The following is a 16,084-nucleotide window of genomic DNA, read 5'->3' on the forward strand; positions in this document are numbered from 1 at the left end:
ACTCACCTTCCATTTCTTCTGTGTTTCTCTCTTTCTTGTGTCTCTGAAAAGTTCTGTGAATAACTGAATTCACGGTGTCTGCCTGTCAGTTTTTAAGTACTGTACTGACTCCTCCTCCCAGCAAAGAAAGTCATGGAAAAAATGTTTCAGGAGACCTGTGGCAGACAAACAGGCTCTGCTGCAGGGCATTGTGGGCATTGTTCTGAAGTCATTGAAGGTGTTGGGGACACAGCCCTCTGCCCTGCCTAGAACATACCTTATTCTCAAAGCAGCAGATTCCTGTAGAGCTGACACCATAGCCTTGTATGCCTCAGGGCCCGGGATAGACACCCAGAAAAAAATAAGGAGGTTCTCCCCACCGTGCAAAATCTATTCACCTTCTTTGGTAATAGAGGAGCCCTAAGGAAGTCTTCATCCAGCAGTGGAAAAGAATTAATGACAGTGATCTATTACTCCTCCATCCATTTTCTAACTACTTTATCCAACACAGAGTCATGGGGTAGCTGGAACCTATCCTGGCAAACAATAGGCGTGAGGCAGGATACACCCTGGATGGGACGCCAGTCCAACACCGGGAACAAAGAGACTCAAACATGCACACACTCAACCCAGGTCCAGCTTTCTGTCATGGGTGTCGGAAAGGACATGCCATCGAATGACAAAGAGACCAATAGAGACCCTATGCATAGCGGCAACAGGGGCAACACAGTGGTTATCCCCGGCTCACAGGGTCAGACGATGTTGGATAGAAACCTACGTACTCAGGCCGCGACAGAGACGACCAGGTGTTAGGCGGTTCTCAAGACATCCGAACCCTCAATGCTGAGCAAGGAGCAAGGGGAGACCCGGAAATACATAGCCCCACACAAAGACACACCGGAAGGACAAGAAAAACACAGGAAAACTAAGAAGAGGACAGAGAAGGTGCGCCCTCTAGATGTAGAGAACATGACACTTTCCCAGCAGCCAATTAACCAACCAGTATGTCTTTAGACTGCAGGTGGAAACCAGAGCACCCAGAAGAAACCCATGTGATCAGGGAGAGAACATATAAACTCCGTGCAAACAGCACCCCACATCCAGAATTGAACCAAGAGCCCCAGTGCTTTGAGGCAACAGTGCTAACCACTGTGCAGTATTGTGTTGTATTATTTTATACACCAGAGAACATCAGGACAAAAGAAGTTTGAATACTGAATCCCTCCTGGGTATTTGTTATTCTAAAATTCTGATATTCTGATTATTGTTTAATCATGAAAAAATTAGACACAAGCTTATTAAAGTAATCATGCAATTATATGTAATTATATATCATATAGTAACTATAATTTATTTCAAGACCTATGTAATTTATAATATATTTGTCACATCATTTCAGGTTTTATTGTCAATTTTGTGGGTTTAAACCGAATTTAATTTAGCACTTGCATATGTGGGTAAAAACTTTAAATCCAAATTACAATAAAAACATTTCAGGAAAAGTCATTTTGGATATGTACTGGCAGCATGAAAGAACATACCTCAAATAAAAAAAAACTACTCTTTACATAAGGATCTGCCAGGTCAGTTACTCACCAAGTTTCCATTACCAATTCACGAGGAATGACAGCAGCCGAAAGCTTGGGAGAAATTAGAATCGTTTATTGTGATGTGGAGATTTGGCGTAACCCGCTTGGCTGAGGGCCAACCTCCCGGCCGTCGGACGGGGAGGATAGGACCCCCATGCGACCAATGGGGTAGCTGCAAAGGTGGAGAGGGGGTGGAGGAGGGATGCAGAAAACGAACGAGGAAGAGGAGAGAGTGACGTTTGATATTTATGGAGACCGGTTGCTTACGTCAGGATTAGTGAGAATTGCGGCAGCTGTGTCGAATGAGCGCGGCTGCCTTCATTCCTCCCGAACTTTCATTAAAAACTCCATTTAAAAATTAATTATGTACATATTTTACTAACTTCAAAATATCTTCAAGAACTTGGCTCATTGATAAAAAAGCTCTTTGATTTTTATTTTTGCATTTGGAAACACGTCATATGTTCTTACTTTCCTGAGAATTCACACAGGTGTTATACTGCTCAGGTGAGTTTGCAAATCTGTGATTAGAACAGAGAAAGACAAGTTTAGACAGTGTGCACTGCCTTGGATACAAAGACAAACTCCCCATGGCATGAAGGGTGTGGATAGGTCTGTCGTAAGATTTGTTCAAATTTCAAATACAGATACAGCAGGTGACAGGAGGGGCTGCCAACAGCCACCCTAGGTGAAACTTATTCACCCTATTATTCATACTTTCTATATACAGGCAACTCAGAAGAAGATAAGAAGATATACTATTCTGTTGTATTTAATACATTTTGGCCTAAGAACTGTGGTTTAAATTGTCAGGATTTATAATTCAATATTATGAACCCTTACACTGGCAATAAAAGTTACAAAGTGGGAACTCAATTTGGATCAGCAAATTTTTAATGGATCTGAAGGAAATAAGTAACCCAACACACATAATGCAATCACATGGGTTTGATGTTTTCGAGATCTATCTTAATCAGGCTGTTTCCAGAATGGAACCCAGATTGGTATTTATTCCAATGGGCAGCTGTGCACAGCTCTACAGACTTTACAGATGTGATGGCACAGAAGGTCACACACCCCATTATGTTGAACGTAACTGCAAGCTTGTGCATGCAAAGATGACCACAGCACATTCCTGGGAATTGTATCATATTGAAATAGTATGTCATACCCAACACACCCCAAAGGATACCTTTCATTCAAAAATCTTTGAATCACAAAGAACATTATAGGCTTTTCAATCTTAAGTTCTTAAATTCTTAAGAATGGAATGTAAGTTTGTACATTTTGTCTCTTGCATAATCTTTATTTGGCATTTTAATATAATGTTTTAGCAGTATCAACATTAAAGCAATAAAAAAAGAACTGAGCCAAAATGAATATCTTGCCATAGATAGGCATGATCATGTGCAGGTAAAATGTGATTGTTATCAAAATGGGATTACGGTTACAGACATTAATAGTAAAATATTGCTAGTTTCCCTGAGGTGGGCTGCATTAATACTGTAGCTTGAAAAGCCTTGCAAATCTTGATGCTAAGAATGGGAAAAGAGATAAAACAAAAGAATGAGCTTAAATCAAAACCTGGACCCTGCCAGCCTATTGTAATTTACAGACCCAGTACTTGATGGTGCTTTTCCACTGGAAAATTTTTATCTAAATTTAAATAAATTATAAATTCACAGGAGAACTAAAAGGAGCCACTCAGTACTGAATTTTTAGTTTACCGTCAGCAAAAGTGTCTGAGTTTGATTCAAGCTGAATCTGACTCCATTTGAGATATCACAAAAATTGGACAAAATATGGAAGTATTGGGGAGCTCGTGGTCAGGATAGGTTGGAACCTTAGAGTGAAAACTATGGAATAAACATTTGTTCCTGTTTTATACTAAGAATGGCCATGTTTACCAGTCCACATTTTGTTGTCTGTTGTTCTCTTAATACATTTAAGAATTAATAATGAAAATACTGTAACTGCAGTAATGCCTTAGAAATGTGAATGCGATAGTTTCATTGAGTTCTGTTACAGAGCCTGGTAACAAACACCATACACTGTCCAGGCATCTGCTCCACATTTGTTAGTCGATAATGCATGTATCACAGGTGTCACAAAAATTGACATGCAAAGTTTATTGTAAATAAATCTCTTTAAAAATTAATGGAAACCTTAATAAAATTATTCACAAGACAAGGGAAACTGGGTTTATGCTTAGCCTTCAGTTAAATAAAAGGATCAAATTCAGCACTTACATTCTGGATAACAAAGTTGTAAAGCTTTCTGAGCAGTAATAATTATGTAGTATTACATCAACTTTCAGTTAAAAGATTTGTGGAAGTGCAGATCTGATGGATTTGATGTATTCCTCTACTCTTGAGGTTTTTAGAAAACTGGGGCTCTAATATTGCTCTTTAATAGAGGCTCTTTGACAGAAACACTAGGGGGTGTGGCATACTGCTAGAACACCAAAAAAATCGAGGACTACATGGTGGCTGGGTGGTTCGCTTAAAGCAGCACACAATGAATAAGCACCTGACAAATTCAGTCAGGTCACCCACAGTAAAAAAATAGACTTGAATTGGATTGACACAGACAATTCTGCAGAAAAATACTTTAAATTAGTTTTTTTTGGTTCATATTTCTACCTCCCAGGCATGTCCAATGTGTGCATTACCCAGTGGTCACTTGTGGAAAACCAATTAAATTTTCACTAGAACATAAGATTGTCAGTGTATACTAAATGTATTCCAAGATGGTTCACCAGTTAGGATTCCAAGGTTTCACCCAATAGGCAGAGATTCAATTCTTGGTGTTCAGACAAAGCTTTCAGGCTAGATAGAGTGAATTTCCTCCTCTCGTTTGTAACCATACTTACTAATTTGTGAGTTAGCTACAGTTACAAGGCAGAAACACTGCCTTTGGCTTTTATATCTTTTGACTACTGTTTGGAATGTAGGTTCATGCTGCTTGTGTCACATTACTACATTGTAAATATGAAGTATATCCACCTGCACTGGAGGAACAGGTATTGCTAATACAGTTTTTTTGAAGGATGAGTTGAAAGTCAGTCAGAAAATACAACATGGAACAAGTGAATGAAGCAAGCAGACAAAAAACAGACTTTTGCACAATCTCAGTATAAAGAGAAACTGAAAGTTCCTTTGAATTTCTGAAGGAACTACAGTATGAGCTGTTGTTTTATTAAATGCTATGTACTGTATACTCTAAGGTGGGTGTGACTTACAGAGAATGAGGAAAATGAGAAGTATTGATGCACAGCCTGTAGTCACTGCTGGAAGAGCTTCCTGTCACTGAACCACAATCACGTCATCTCAAGAACTAGAAAAACTCTAGTATCTGTTGCCTTCAGCTAAAGGTGTGCTCTGTTCTAGTTGCATCATTTGTATTAATTACTGGGAAGAATACATTAACTGTTTAGGCAGATGACGTAAGTTACCCACTTTGATTTTCAGGTGCACTGTACAATACATTCCAAGGTGGTGTACAAACACTAAATTATTCATTTTAATATTAAATTAAATTAACTGTGCTAAATAACATAAAAATATTAACTATCTTAGCACCATCGATAAGAAATACTTTTGATATGCATTTAATCATTTATTACATTTATTATAATATACATCAATTAATTGTATTATTTTATATGGCAAATTCTTGTGTGAGATCTGAATTTCTAGAGAGCAAATGTTGAGTCTCAAGATCAAAATCTGGAGTGTTGAAGAGATGGGAGAAAAGACAGCAGTGTTTCAGAACAAATTTGAAGAACCACAAGAAATTAATGCTTTTGCAGCAAGTCTGAAAGTCAGCAACAAACATTCAGGTTTGCAAACAGAACACACAACTTAAAATTAACAAGAGATTAAACATCTCCCGTATTGTTGAAAATATATTTAAGACTAAAGGTAAAGACAAATCTAATCAAAATATATTACATCATGCTAAATAGTATGGAAAAGTATCAAAAGTTTGAAGTTTCATTGGTTAGGGACATCACATCTATGGTAAAGATTAACTATACAGTGTCTTGTAAAAGTATTCAGACCCTTGCACAATTTTCACATTTTTAACATTGTGTTTGTGCTTGTCTCTGTGTGTCTGCCCTGAAATGTACTATACTGTCCCATGGCCCTGAATTGGAAGAAGCAGTCAGAAAATGGATGGATGGAAAGCTTGCAATTATGACACTTTAAAATAGCAATTAATATCAATTGTATACACAATTGACTACACAAAGACAAAAAGAAAGAAGTAATAAGATTATTAATAAGAATTGAGAAAAAATTGTGAAAGTTGCAATTGCATAAGAATTCAAACTTTTTGCCGTGGCAAAATTAAATTCAGGCTCACAAAATTACTTTAACAAGCCACATATTCAGTGGCGAGAGCGGCCTCTGTCAGTGTGCAATAATAGTAGTTCATTTCATTTCAGAGTAATTATACCTGTCTATGGTCAGTCGGATAGTGAATTTCAAGCAAGGTCTCAGCCTAAGAGACCTACTGTAAGGAGCCGTCAGACCAACTCAGGGATAAAGTTGTATAAAAGCCCAGACCAAAGGAAGGAGGACAATATGAAAACAATTCAAAGGACCTGAATATCTCTTATATCTCTACTCTTTTCATTTGCAGATTTCAGCTTTTCACACCTCTCCTGTTGTCCCTGAGTTTGGACACTTATTCTCACCTGCTTCATGTCCATTTGCTCCATGCTCCCTGCCCTATTTTAACTACTCTGTCTTTTGATTGTGCCTCCAAACAGAGCAAGGGCAAGGAGGAAACTAGTTAAGGAAGCCACGGTGAGGCCTACAGAAACTTTGAATGAGTTACAGATATTTGTGGAAGAGATGGGAGAAAATTTCTATAAATTTCTATGGGTCCACAGTATGCCGATCACAAGCTTCTGTAAATACTGTGAGATGACCAGGGGAAGGGTCATTCATAACAGGTATTTTCAGAATGACCTACTTAATATACTCGATATAGACCTGAGCAAAATGGCCGCCAAAAAGAACCAGCTGACCCGTATATGGAAAGGGTCTACCCTGAGAAACAATGAGACACAGCTGAGCCTCATCAGGAACCGAAATATAAATGCACAGGGTGGAAGCCGATAAGGTGAATGCGGTTTGGAGGAGAGAGAGGAAAATAGGACTGTGTTAAAGATCGGATTAAAGAATAACAGACTATTGAAAGGAGATACGGTTTATGGTTTTCGGATTGTGGATTGTGGATAGGATACGGCGCAGATTGGTGTTATTATGGATTTTGAAACTCGGATCAGATCAGGATTAAGAGAACGAATTATGGACTGGATTAGGAGGATATTTGGACGGAAGAAACTGCACGAAAAATAAGAAAGAAAAGTGTGGTGTGAGTAATCTTCTCATTTACGTAAACTTTCCCCCAGAGACACCACAATACGAAAACAAAAACAAATCCTAAATGACATAGCAAACCTGTGGCAAAAGGCTTTGTAGTCAGTACAAACCTATGACCTAACATAGTGCATCACTCAATCAACACCATTCCTACTGTCAAGCATAGTGGTGTCAGCACTGTTATTGTATTATGTTATAGTATTGCTTCTCATCACTTGGAACTGGGAAGCTTGTTAAGACTGAGGCGAACATAGAAGAAATAAAGTACTGGCAACTCTTGGAGGGGAAAACTTACTTCAGATCTAAAACAGGACATAAATTCATCCTTTGTGCAGAAGAATGTCCATTGTACAAGATTAAAACAAAATTGGTGTGGATTACAAATTAGAATGTCTTTGAGAGGCCCAGTTAAAATATTATTGAGAAGTCTTGAAAACCAAGGTTCATAATGTTATGTTTGGGTTAGCCAGAGCTGGCAGCCCTCGGTTTCCTTGGAAACTGGGTGCAGTTCCACAAGAAGCCACTTTCCACATGGAGTTATTCGGACTCACATGGGTCGGTGGTCCCAGCCTCCGTCATCTGATTAACGTGGTCTTCATTCATCAGGCCACACTATTTAAACCCTGCTCTGCCACTGATCCGGTGCTCTGTCATTGAGGTTCCTCCCAAACTTGTAGTGCATTCAGCAATAACCTGTGTCACCAAAGGATACTCTACTTGAATCCGCCTGAAAGATTCCTAGTCTGTTCTGAACCTGTCCTGCCTCTCAGAACCTAGCCAGCAATCCAGAGCAGCAGCACAGCCCCCTGTCCACACTCTGCCCTGAAATCTGCGCTCGTCTTCCAGTCCTGCCTGAGCCCAGCTTCCACAATCTCTGCCTGTCTTCATTCCGCTTCAGCAATCTTAGTCAGGCTCCATATAAATACCCTCTATCTCTGATGCTTCTGGCTCTGTCTGAGCCCACACCGGACTATTGAACTTGGATTCTCCTGCCCGTCAGCTAGACGCAGCTGTCCCATCAGCTCGCTGCATCTTAACACATGCTGTAAGTGTTCCCCAAGCAACCTTGAGAGCCTAAGAAAACAATTAACCAAGCCGATGTGCAAAGCTGTCAGACTTAAAAAAAGACCTGTGGCTGTAATTGTTGCCAAAGTTGGTTCCACCAGATACTGAGTTCACGAGTCTGCACACATAAGCAATCAACATATTGCAGTTTCTTCTTCTTTACTTTTTGCCTGCATTTACAGTACTGTGACTTACCCTTGCAAGTCTTCAGTTTGAGCACTCGGGCTATAAATCATTAAGTTTATAAGAATGTGAATGCCTTATCTAATTTCAGAAAATGAGACACTGTAGGAATAATTTTGCAAGGCACTGTAGTAACCCCTATAGAAAGGGAAACTATAGTTTCAAATTAAAGTAATTATACTGTATATCTAATATTTTGCACTGTATTTTAACTATATTCAACTTTTCGGTTTTTAGCTTGTACAGTACCACTAAGAAGTTAGTAAGGACAAATATTGTCAATATAAGAGAAGGTATACATATATATTTGTGAGTCTGTTGTCAATGTTGTTGTCATTATGTGAGGGGTGTTCCCCAATGGCTTATAAAGACTCACTGTATCCTAAGCAGTGGGAATGTTAGCTGTGCGGGGGTCTCAAACTCAGTTCCTGGAGGGCCCAGTGCCTTCTGCTGTTTGTTCCACCCGAGCTCTCCGTTACATAGAGCCTCTAATTAAATTACCCGCAGAGCTGTAGCATTTCTGTCCTGGCTCAGAAGCCTTTTACAAGTAACTGTAAATTTAATGAACAGAACATTGTGAGTACTGAGCTGTGAAAGACCTTATGAAAAATCCTATGTATGTCTAAGAAAAGAATGAGGGTAATTGTTTAATTGGCTATTCAGGGAAGAACAAAACCAAGACGATACTGGAATTCCAACAGTTGGGGCTGAGAAACCTGCTGCAACTGACTACAGTTGTGTGGTTTGTTTTTCTCATAGTTTGTTTTGCTTTGATAGAAGATTATCACTAAGCCTCGACACCTTCTTTTTCATACACTGATAACTCAGTACCTCTCGTTCACAAAAAGGCACTTTTCCCATCCTACTATACCCACTTTCACAGGGCTATTTTCATTGCCCTTTATTGTAGTATGTGTGATTTCAGGACTGTAATTAAACTGAATATCAATTAGTATCTACACAACAAGAGAGAGCTTAAAAAGAGCTCCACATCCAGTGTAAAAGGCACATTTAAACAATTCAGGATGTGGTTTGATCAACCACGATCAACTACTCTCAACTAGTATAGCTACCCTTATATTTTCATTTATTCTGAATAAACCGACCAACAGACTGAACTTCAACTGTAACCCGAACTAAGGTGAATAGAAAACCAGGAGTAAGAGACTCAGACTGGATATAACTCCTTCGGCCAATTCTTTTCATCTTAAGCCACTGTAATACATACATCACATGAAGATTCCATGTGCTGCAGGCATCCAATCACTGGTTATACAATCAGTGACTACAGGTATGTACTATGAGCTACTAGCGGTACAAAACCTCAACATACAGTAGTCTTTGAATAGTGCTTCAGCGCCCTCTAGTGGTAGATCCTTTGTTACTGCATCTTGTGTGGGTCTGTGTGCCACAGCGCCACAGATGGAGCAGGAGAGAACCACCGTAAAACTGGATCTGGCAGTTACCTTTGTGGCTTTAGAGTTGTGTGAAGAATGCACCTGAAATAAAGGCCTTACCTACAGACAATGGATAATCTACTGTATGTGCAAATGCTTAATGATCATAACTCTGCAGAACAGTCTGCAATATTTCAATTGCAATAACTACTTGAATCAATGTTAATGCATCAAAAACGGTTCCTGCCTGCTTTCAGAGGACTAGTGATAATCAAATATAACACAAAACTGCAAATGAGAGGCCATTCTAGCTTTCTTAAATCTTGGTAACTAATTGAGCTCTTCCAGCAATGTCTTGAAAGAAGCCAGAGTATCAGCGTTGACAAAACAGCTTGGTTTCACCCATTTTCAAGTGGAGAAGTTAAAAATTATTTAAATGTAATAATGACTTACCAGTGTATTGACTTAAATTCTATATTTTTATTATCTTAGTACTTTGCTTACTTTTTATTGATTCCTTATAAATTTCTAGAAAGAAAAGGCTAAGGAGTTTTCACAATTTTACTTCAATAAGATGTTTCTTTTACTATTTTTCTCCTATTTATAGTACTTGCAACAGTGGATGCCTACATTAAATGTCATCTGCCCAGTGTTTACTCAGGTTTGGACTTTTTTTTTGGGTCAATATCTACAGCAGAATCAATGTAAATAAAGGGAACTGTGAAAACTTCCTGTCCTCACCTTCTCATGCTCTACCATGGGGTGCCGAATAATTCAGGTTAAAGAACCAATTGGCTAATTCACGTCACATGAAAAAAGCTTGTACGTTTGGGAAAACTGAAAACCACATAATATCATGAGAAGACATAACAGTAGTGTAGCCATTAATATGTGTATTCAGTTCTGTCCATCTACTTTCTAACTGCTTTATCCAATTCAGGGCTGCAGGTCAGCTGGAGCCAAACCCTACTAGTTGGACTGAGAGGAAACTAGAACACCTGGAAGGAACCTACATGAACACAGGAAGAACATCCGAACTCCACACAGATAGCACCCAAGGAATCAAACTGAGGGTTCCAGCACTGCAAGGCAGCAATAACCACTGCGCCACGGTGATGCCCTAGTTGATTTCTATTTCACGGATACATTTGTAATTGGGGAAAACATTGCAAAATATCTAGGGAAAGGAACAGCTCATTGCCATTAGCAGCAGAGCAAGATGAAGGAAACATAAAAAATAGAAAATAAACCGCCCACATGTCTGGAAATTATCCAGAAATTAAATCTGATATTGCCTGCTTTAACCTCATATTCATCTTTTCATCTGAAATACAAATGACTATAGTACGTAGCAAAAATGACAAATTTAATGTCACTGTCTCGATACTAATGTTCATCACTATATATTTTTTTGGTTAGACTTGTAGTTCATTATAGTCTCTTTACATGTGTACTGTTCTTTTCGTGTGTCTTCAAAGTGCTTTCTTTTTCCTTATATATTTTTCATATTTGATTTATTAAACTCCCTTAGGCCCCAATTGCTTTCTAGCATCTGATTCACTTGCTCATGTGAAGAATCTGTTCTGTGCTACAGGGCAGAACATTCTTATTCTTGTCACCATCCATTCAATAGCCATGTTTAGCCTATCCCATTCTACTTCTCTTCCATTCATCCTTTTTCCAACTGTTATCCAATAATGGGTAGTGGGGGAGCCAGAACATATTCTGACAAGCAATGGGCTCAAGGCGGGGTACACATTGAACAGGACACCCGTCCATCATAGAGCACACACAGACACAAACATGCAGTCACACCAAGGCCAATTAACATACCACCATGTCTTTGAACTGCAGGAGGAAACTGGAGCACTCAGAGGAAACCCACACGAAAGTGTGGAGAACAAACAAACTCCATGTGGAGAGCACCCAAGTAAAAACCTAGGGTCCCCATGCTGCAAGGCAGCAGTGCTAACCAGTGTGGCACAGTGTTAACCTATTTGTATTTAATTTGATGGATTTTCTTTCCAAGTTCTCTGGGATGATGGAAGATGATGACGAAGCTGAATGTCAACGATCTGACCTGATGGTGTTTCAGTGGATGGATGCTAAGGATTCAAAATGTTGAATTTTTCTTTTGATACTGCTTCGTTTACATTTCCCTTGTAGAGTTTCTTTGAATTGTCTTGTTTCTGTTGTAGCTTAACTGTTCTCCAGTTTCTCAGAGGATTCTTTACCTGAGCCAATCAGATCAGATCATTTTTGAATGACTCCATTGTGACTGTACCAAGGGCACTTGCTGTAGAAATATTTCCAGTGGCTGAGACTGCTGGCTTGTCCTCCCATGTCCTCATAGCTGGTACTGTTTTTTGGTGAGGTAACTTTACAGAGCTTGTCCTCAGCCTCATGTTATGCATAAGAATGAACAATTAGTTGTATGAACACAGGAGTCCTGAGAAAACCTGTCCTGCTTTCCACAGTGTTTACATTTATTTCACATGGAAAGTGTGCTGTTGATGGCAATGTCATTTGTTGCAATATGAGCAAAAAGAACTACAGTAGGTCTTCAATCTCCTAGTAGCCTGTCTGTTCTTTGGATGATGCCATCCACTTTGGCTCTGTAGATTATTCAAGTCCCTTGATAAACATAAATGTACAATATATGTTGACTTTGAGGCTTAAAAGTCATACAAATCATTCCTGTCTGTAAAAAATGCTTAATTTACAACTTTAAAAAGATTATTTTATGCTGTGTGGTGGAGTCTGTGCTCTTTGAGGTGGGCCAGGTCTTGGGAAACAAACAAAGGTTACATGATGCAAAACAAGGTTTAATTTACAGTGCAGGAGCCAAAGTCTAGCTCTAACTAGACTTATCCATTTTCCTCTCTAAAAACCAGCGGGGAGCTAAGCTGATTACCGAGTGCTGAACACAGTCCAAACCTGTTATCTCGGGCCCACACTTTCCACACCATCTGTCTCCTGAGCACTGTCTACCGTGTCTTTCAGAAGAGGACGTGCTTCCTTATCACATACTGTAACTGCCAGCTCTCCTTGTCACGATTGTAGTCCCTCCTCCTTAAGGGCGCTCCAAGTCTTCCTTGTTTGCCTCATTCCCCGCACCTGTCCTCTGTTCCCAGTCCACCTTAAAAGCCAGGCACTGACGTTAATCGGGGCTCTGCGCTCGATCTCCGTATTGTGCAATTCCGTGACCTGGAAGCGCCTGGTCCCGTTAAGGTTTTATTCTCTGTTCCCGAGGTTTCTCCTTTGGACTCTTCAATGGATTGTTTGCCTCGGACTCACCTCCCTGGACACCTGCGCACTTTGGACACGCCCCCCGTATTAATTCCCGATTCCTGCATGACTTTTTCCTAGTGTTTCCTCACTCCATCCCGGATTGGTTTGTCCGCATAGGGTCTGGAAAGAACTGTCCGTTACACTCCTAGGAAGCCTTCACTCCTGTACCATCACGGACTTGGCTATTGTTACAAACCCAGGCTCAGGGTGCCGGAGAGGAGGCTAATGGACTGTGTAGGCATCCTCTCACGAGGCACCAGTAAATGTAGGGGTTTTGTGCTTAACTGGGACAATTATTAATTGTAGCAGCAAGTCACAAAATGATTCTTCTGATGGCTATTAGAATCCAACCTTGCCGGATAACTCAAACAACGCACACACACGGGTACTAATACACGATAATACATTTATTAATACATAAAATGTGCATATATTTGCTCTGGGGTGGCTCTGTGGCTAAGGATCTGCACCTGTGGCTAGAAGGTTGCTGGTTCAAATCCCGTGGAATCCTACTTTGTTGGGCCCCTGAGCAAAGCCCTTAACCCCAACTGCTCCGGGGGTGCTGTACAATAGCAGACCCTACACTCTGACCCCAGACTCTCTCCCTGTCTGTGTGTCTCATGGAGAGCAAGCTGGGGTATGTGAAAAAAATAATTCCTAATGCAAGAAATTGTAAAGGGTTAATAAAGTGATATTATTATTATATAAACATAACAGATCTTATCGTGAGGGTTAGCAGAATACAAAAGGTATATATTCAATTACAAAGAGTTACAAATACCAAGAGGGACATACATTCAGTATATCATTCATTTAGACCATTTCGTAAATGAACTTGGATTACAACTTCTACACTAGATACTCAAAAGCAAGTACATCACTCTTAGGAATTAAATTGATATTAACTCAGGTTGCGGTAACAATTGAATTCTCGAGCAGTAATGCAGAATGTTGAATACTCATCCAACCTGTGTGGATTCAGATCTCCCGCGGACAAAGAAACAGCTGCAGGCTTGTTGCTGTCCAATCGGCGCTCTGTGGCTCTGTCAGGCAGTGCTGTTGTTGCGTGCGACGTGGTGGGAGAGAGTCCTGCTGCAATGCTTTGCTGATGCTCTCTGAAGACCTGCTAGTAGTTCTGGCTTACTAGCAGATTTTGTGCACAGGAGAAAAGTGACTGTGGGTCCCAGCAGGTCAGGAAGAAGACCAGTCCCAGCAGGTCAGGAAGAAGACCAGTTCATTCCTGATGAAGCACTAGTTCTCAATAGTGATTCAGCTGTCCACAGTTCCGACCTGTTCACGAGGCTTGCTGCTGATGCTAACCTCAGGTGGATCCTCTGGTTACGCGCTGGCTACCTCTGTTCTCGACTCTTAGAACAAAGGAAAGTCCTGCACTCGGACACATTGGCCGTTAAGTGGTGGTCCAGGCTGAGTCGGAGGATGTTCAGGAGGAGCTCAGAATGTCCAGAAGGCGCTCAGATTCTGAGAAATGTCCAGCAGGCACACTGAGGAACTCTGTGTTGCCTGTTTTACCTGGAGGGACTATGATCGTTCATTGGTTGAAAGTTTCATGGGCATCAGAGACCCACGTGGGGTTAACCTGCCCTACTGTACCAGTTCCTGATTGGCTGATGATGAGTAACCATGCACTCTGACCTTAGGGTTGTAAGCCAACTTTCAATAAGACTCTCCCAGAATCTCCCAGACTTTGAAGCGCCAGAGATGACCATTTGTTAGGGTGGTTGATGTGTCTCAGCCTTGGGAGTTGTTCCTTATCAGGACACTCTATCAGCTCGAAAAACACCCTAATTGTGAACCAAATGGAATGGCCTCTCTGTATCAGGCACCACTGAGATGAAGGAGAGACGGACTGGCGAGGGAGCAGAAAACTTCATTCCTGTACTTTAATAAGCCTCGCCGCTACAACTGCATGACCTTGCACAGCTGCCTGGTGCTTCTGAGACACATCAGATGTAGCAGGACTGTACTGTTGTCATTATCATAATAAGCCTCCTTTCAAAAAGAAAAAACATTATTGTCGTGGAGCTTAATTAATTTGCATTAGTATGCTTTTCCTACTGTGACAGTGGAACACACCTCCCACTGCACTCCCCACTCCGCGGCGTGTGGGAATGCGCAGCTACCAAACCGGAGGCTAATCAGGGCTGCGCTTTAAGATCCCCACGCACCCGCAGAGAGTGTTCAGCTTAGAACCGAATGTGTTCCCAGGCCGGCTACACAAAAATTGCACTGATCTAAAAGACGATCTATTATCCTCATTCAAAAAGGATTCTCTCCTATGCCGGAGAACAGAGACCTCTGCAGACGACTTACACACCGGCACACCTCACACCTCACCTCACTCAGGCAGCACCCTATCAGATCTGACACGATCACACAACTTAAAACTTTTCCTCTTTCGCCACCGATGCCACTTCTTCTCATATTACTTCATGCTTTCTTGAACTCAGTGCCAATCCAGTAACATCTACATGCATAACAATAAAAGTAAATTATTCTATTTGTTTTTAACTTTCAATTTCTTTTTTCCTAAGATGCGTGGAACCATAATGACTCAATATTTCCAATTAAATGATTTTCAGTAATAGGCACTTTTCTAAATGTTAAATGAAAATATATATATATAAATGAAGCTGGCAACTTCTAAAAGTCTGACTCCACTACAGCATAGTAATGGGAACATGCACAAAAGAAGACTGCACCTCAGTTTTGGTGCAAGTCACCAGACATTACATGTATTTATTTCCAGTCTTTGGAAGATATCATCCTTGCAAGACTGCACGTGTTAGGAGCAGAAATAAGTAAAATAGCAGCTCAAATATCAGTCAGTTCTGATAGCAGCTGGAGTACAATGTAAACAAGTCTAATTATAAAACACCCCATATGATCAGCAAGTACTATATGGAGCACAATCACGTGGCATGTCTCATTTTCTGTGAGCAATGAGGTGATGGAGGAAATGGGAAGATGACCTACATGACATAAAACATGCGTACATTTTCAGCTTCTACTCACAGCTGGAATAAATCAAAACCCAAAACACCAAATTCAGACTTTTCACATTGAATTCTTGAGTTAGACAACCCTGCTGCTCGGTGAGATTTCCACTGATGTTTTTTTTTCCAAAGGGATGTATTCTCATTTTAAAGTGCATATTTATAATCCA

The 16,084-nt window shown here is 40.4% G+C and overlaps 1 protein-coding gene across 1 annotated transcript in view; it reads right to left on the bottom strand.

Annotated features, from left to right (window-relative positions):
• Nucleotides 1-67, bottom strand: part of tgm5l (transglutaminase 5, like) — a 38,562-nt gene extending 38,495 nt beyond the window's left edge. The window contains exon 1 of the mRNA XM_088937390.1: nt 7-67. Coding sequence (XP_088793516.1) covers nt 7-13 — 7 coding nt within the window. The 5' untranslated portion in view covers nt 14-67. The remainder of the gene's footprint in view (nt 1-6) is intronic.
• Between the last annotated feature and the right edge of the window lie 16,017 nt (nt 68-16,084).

This window comes from Atractosteus spatula, chromosome 19, assembly GCF_055471065.1.
Source record: "Atractosteus spatula isolate fAtrSpa1 chromosome 19, fAtrSpa1.hap1, whole genome shotgun sequence".
Lineage (NCBI taxonomy): Eukaryota > Metazoa > Chordata > Actinopteri > Semionotiformes > Lepisosteidae > Atractosteus > Atractosteus spatula.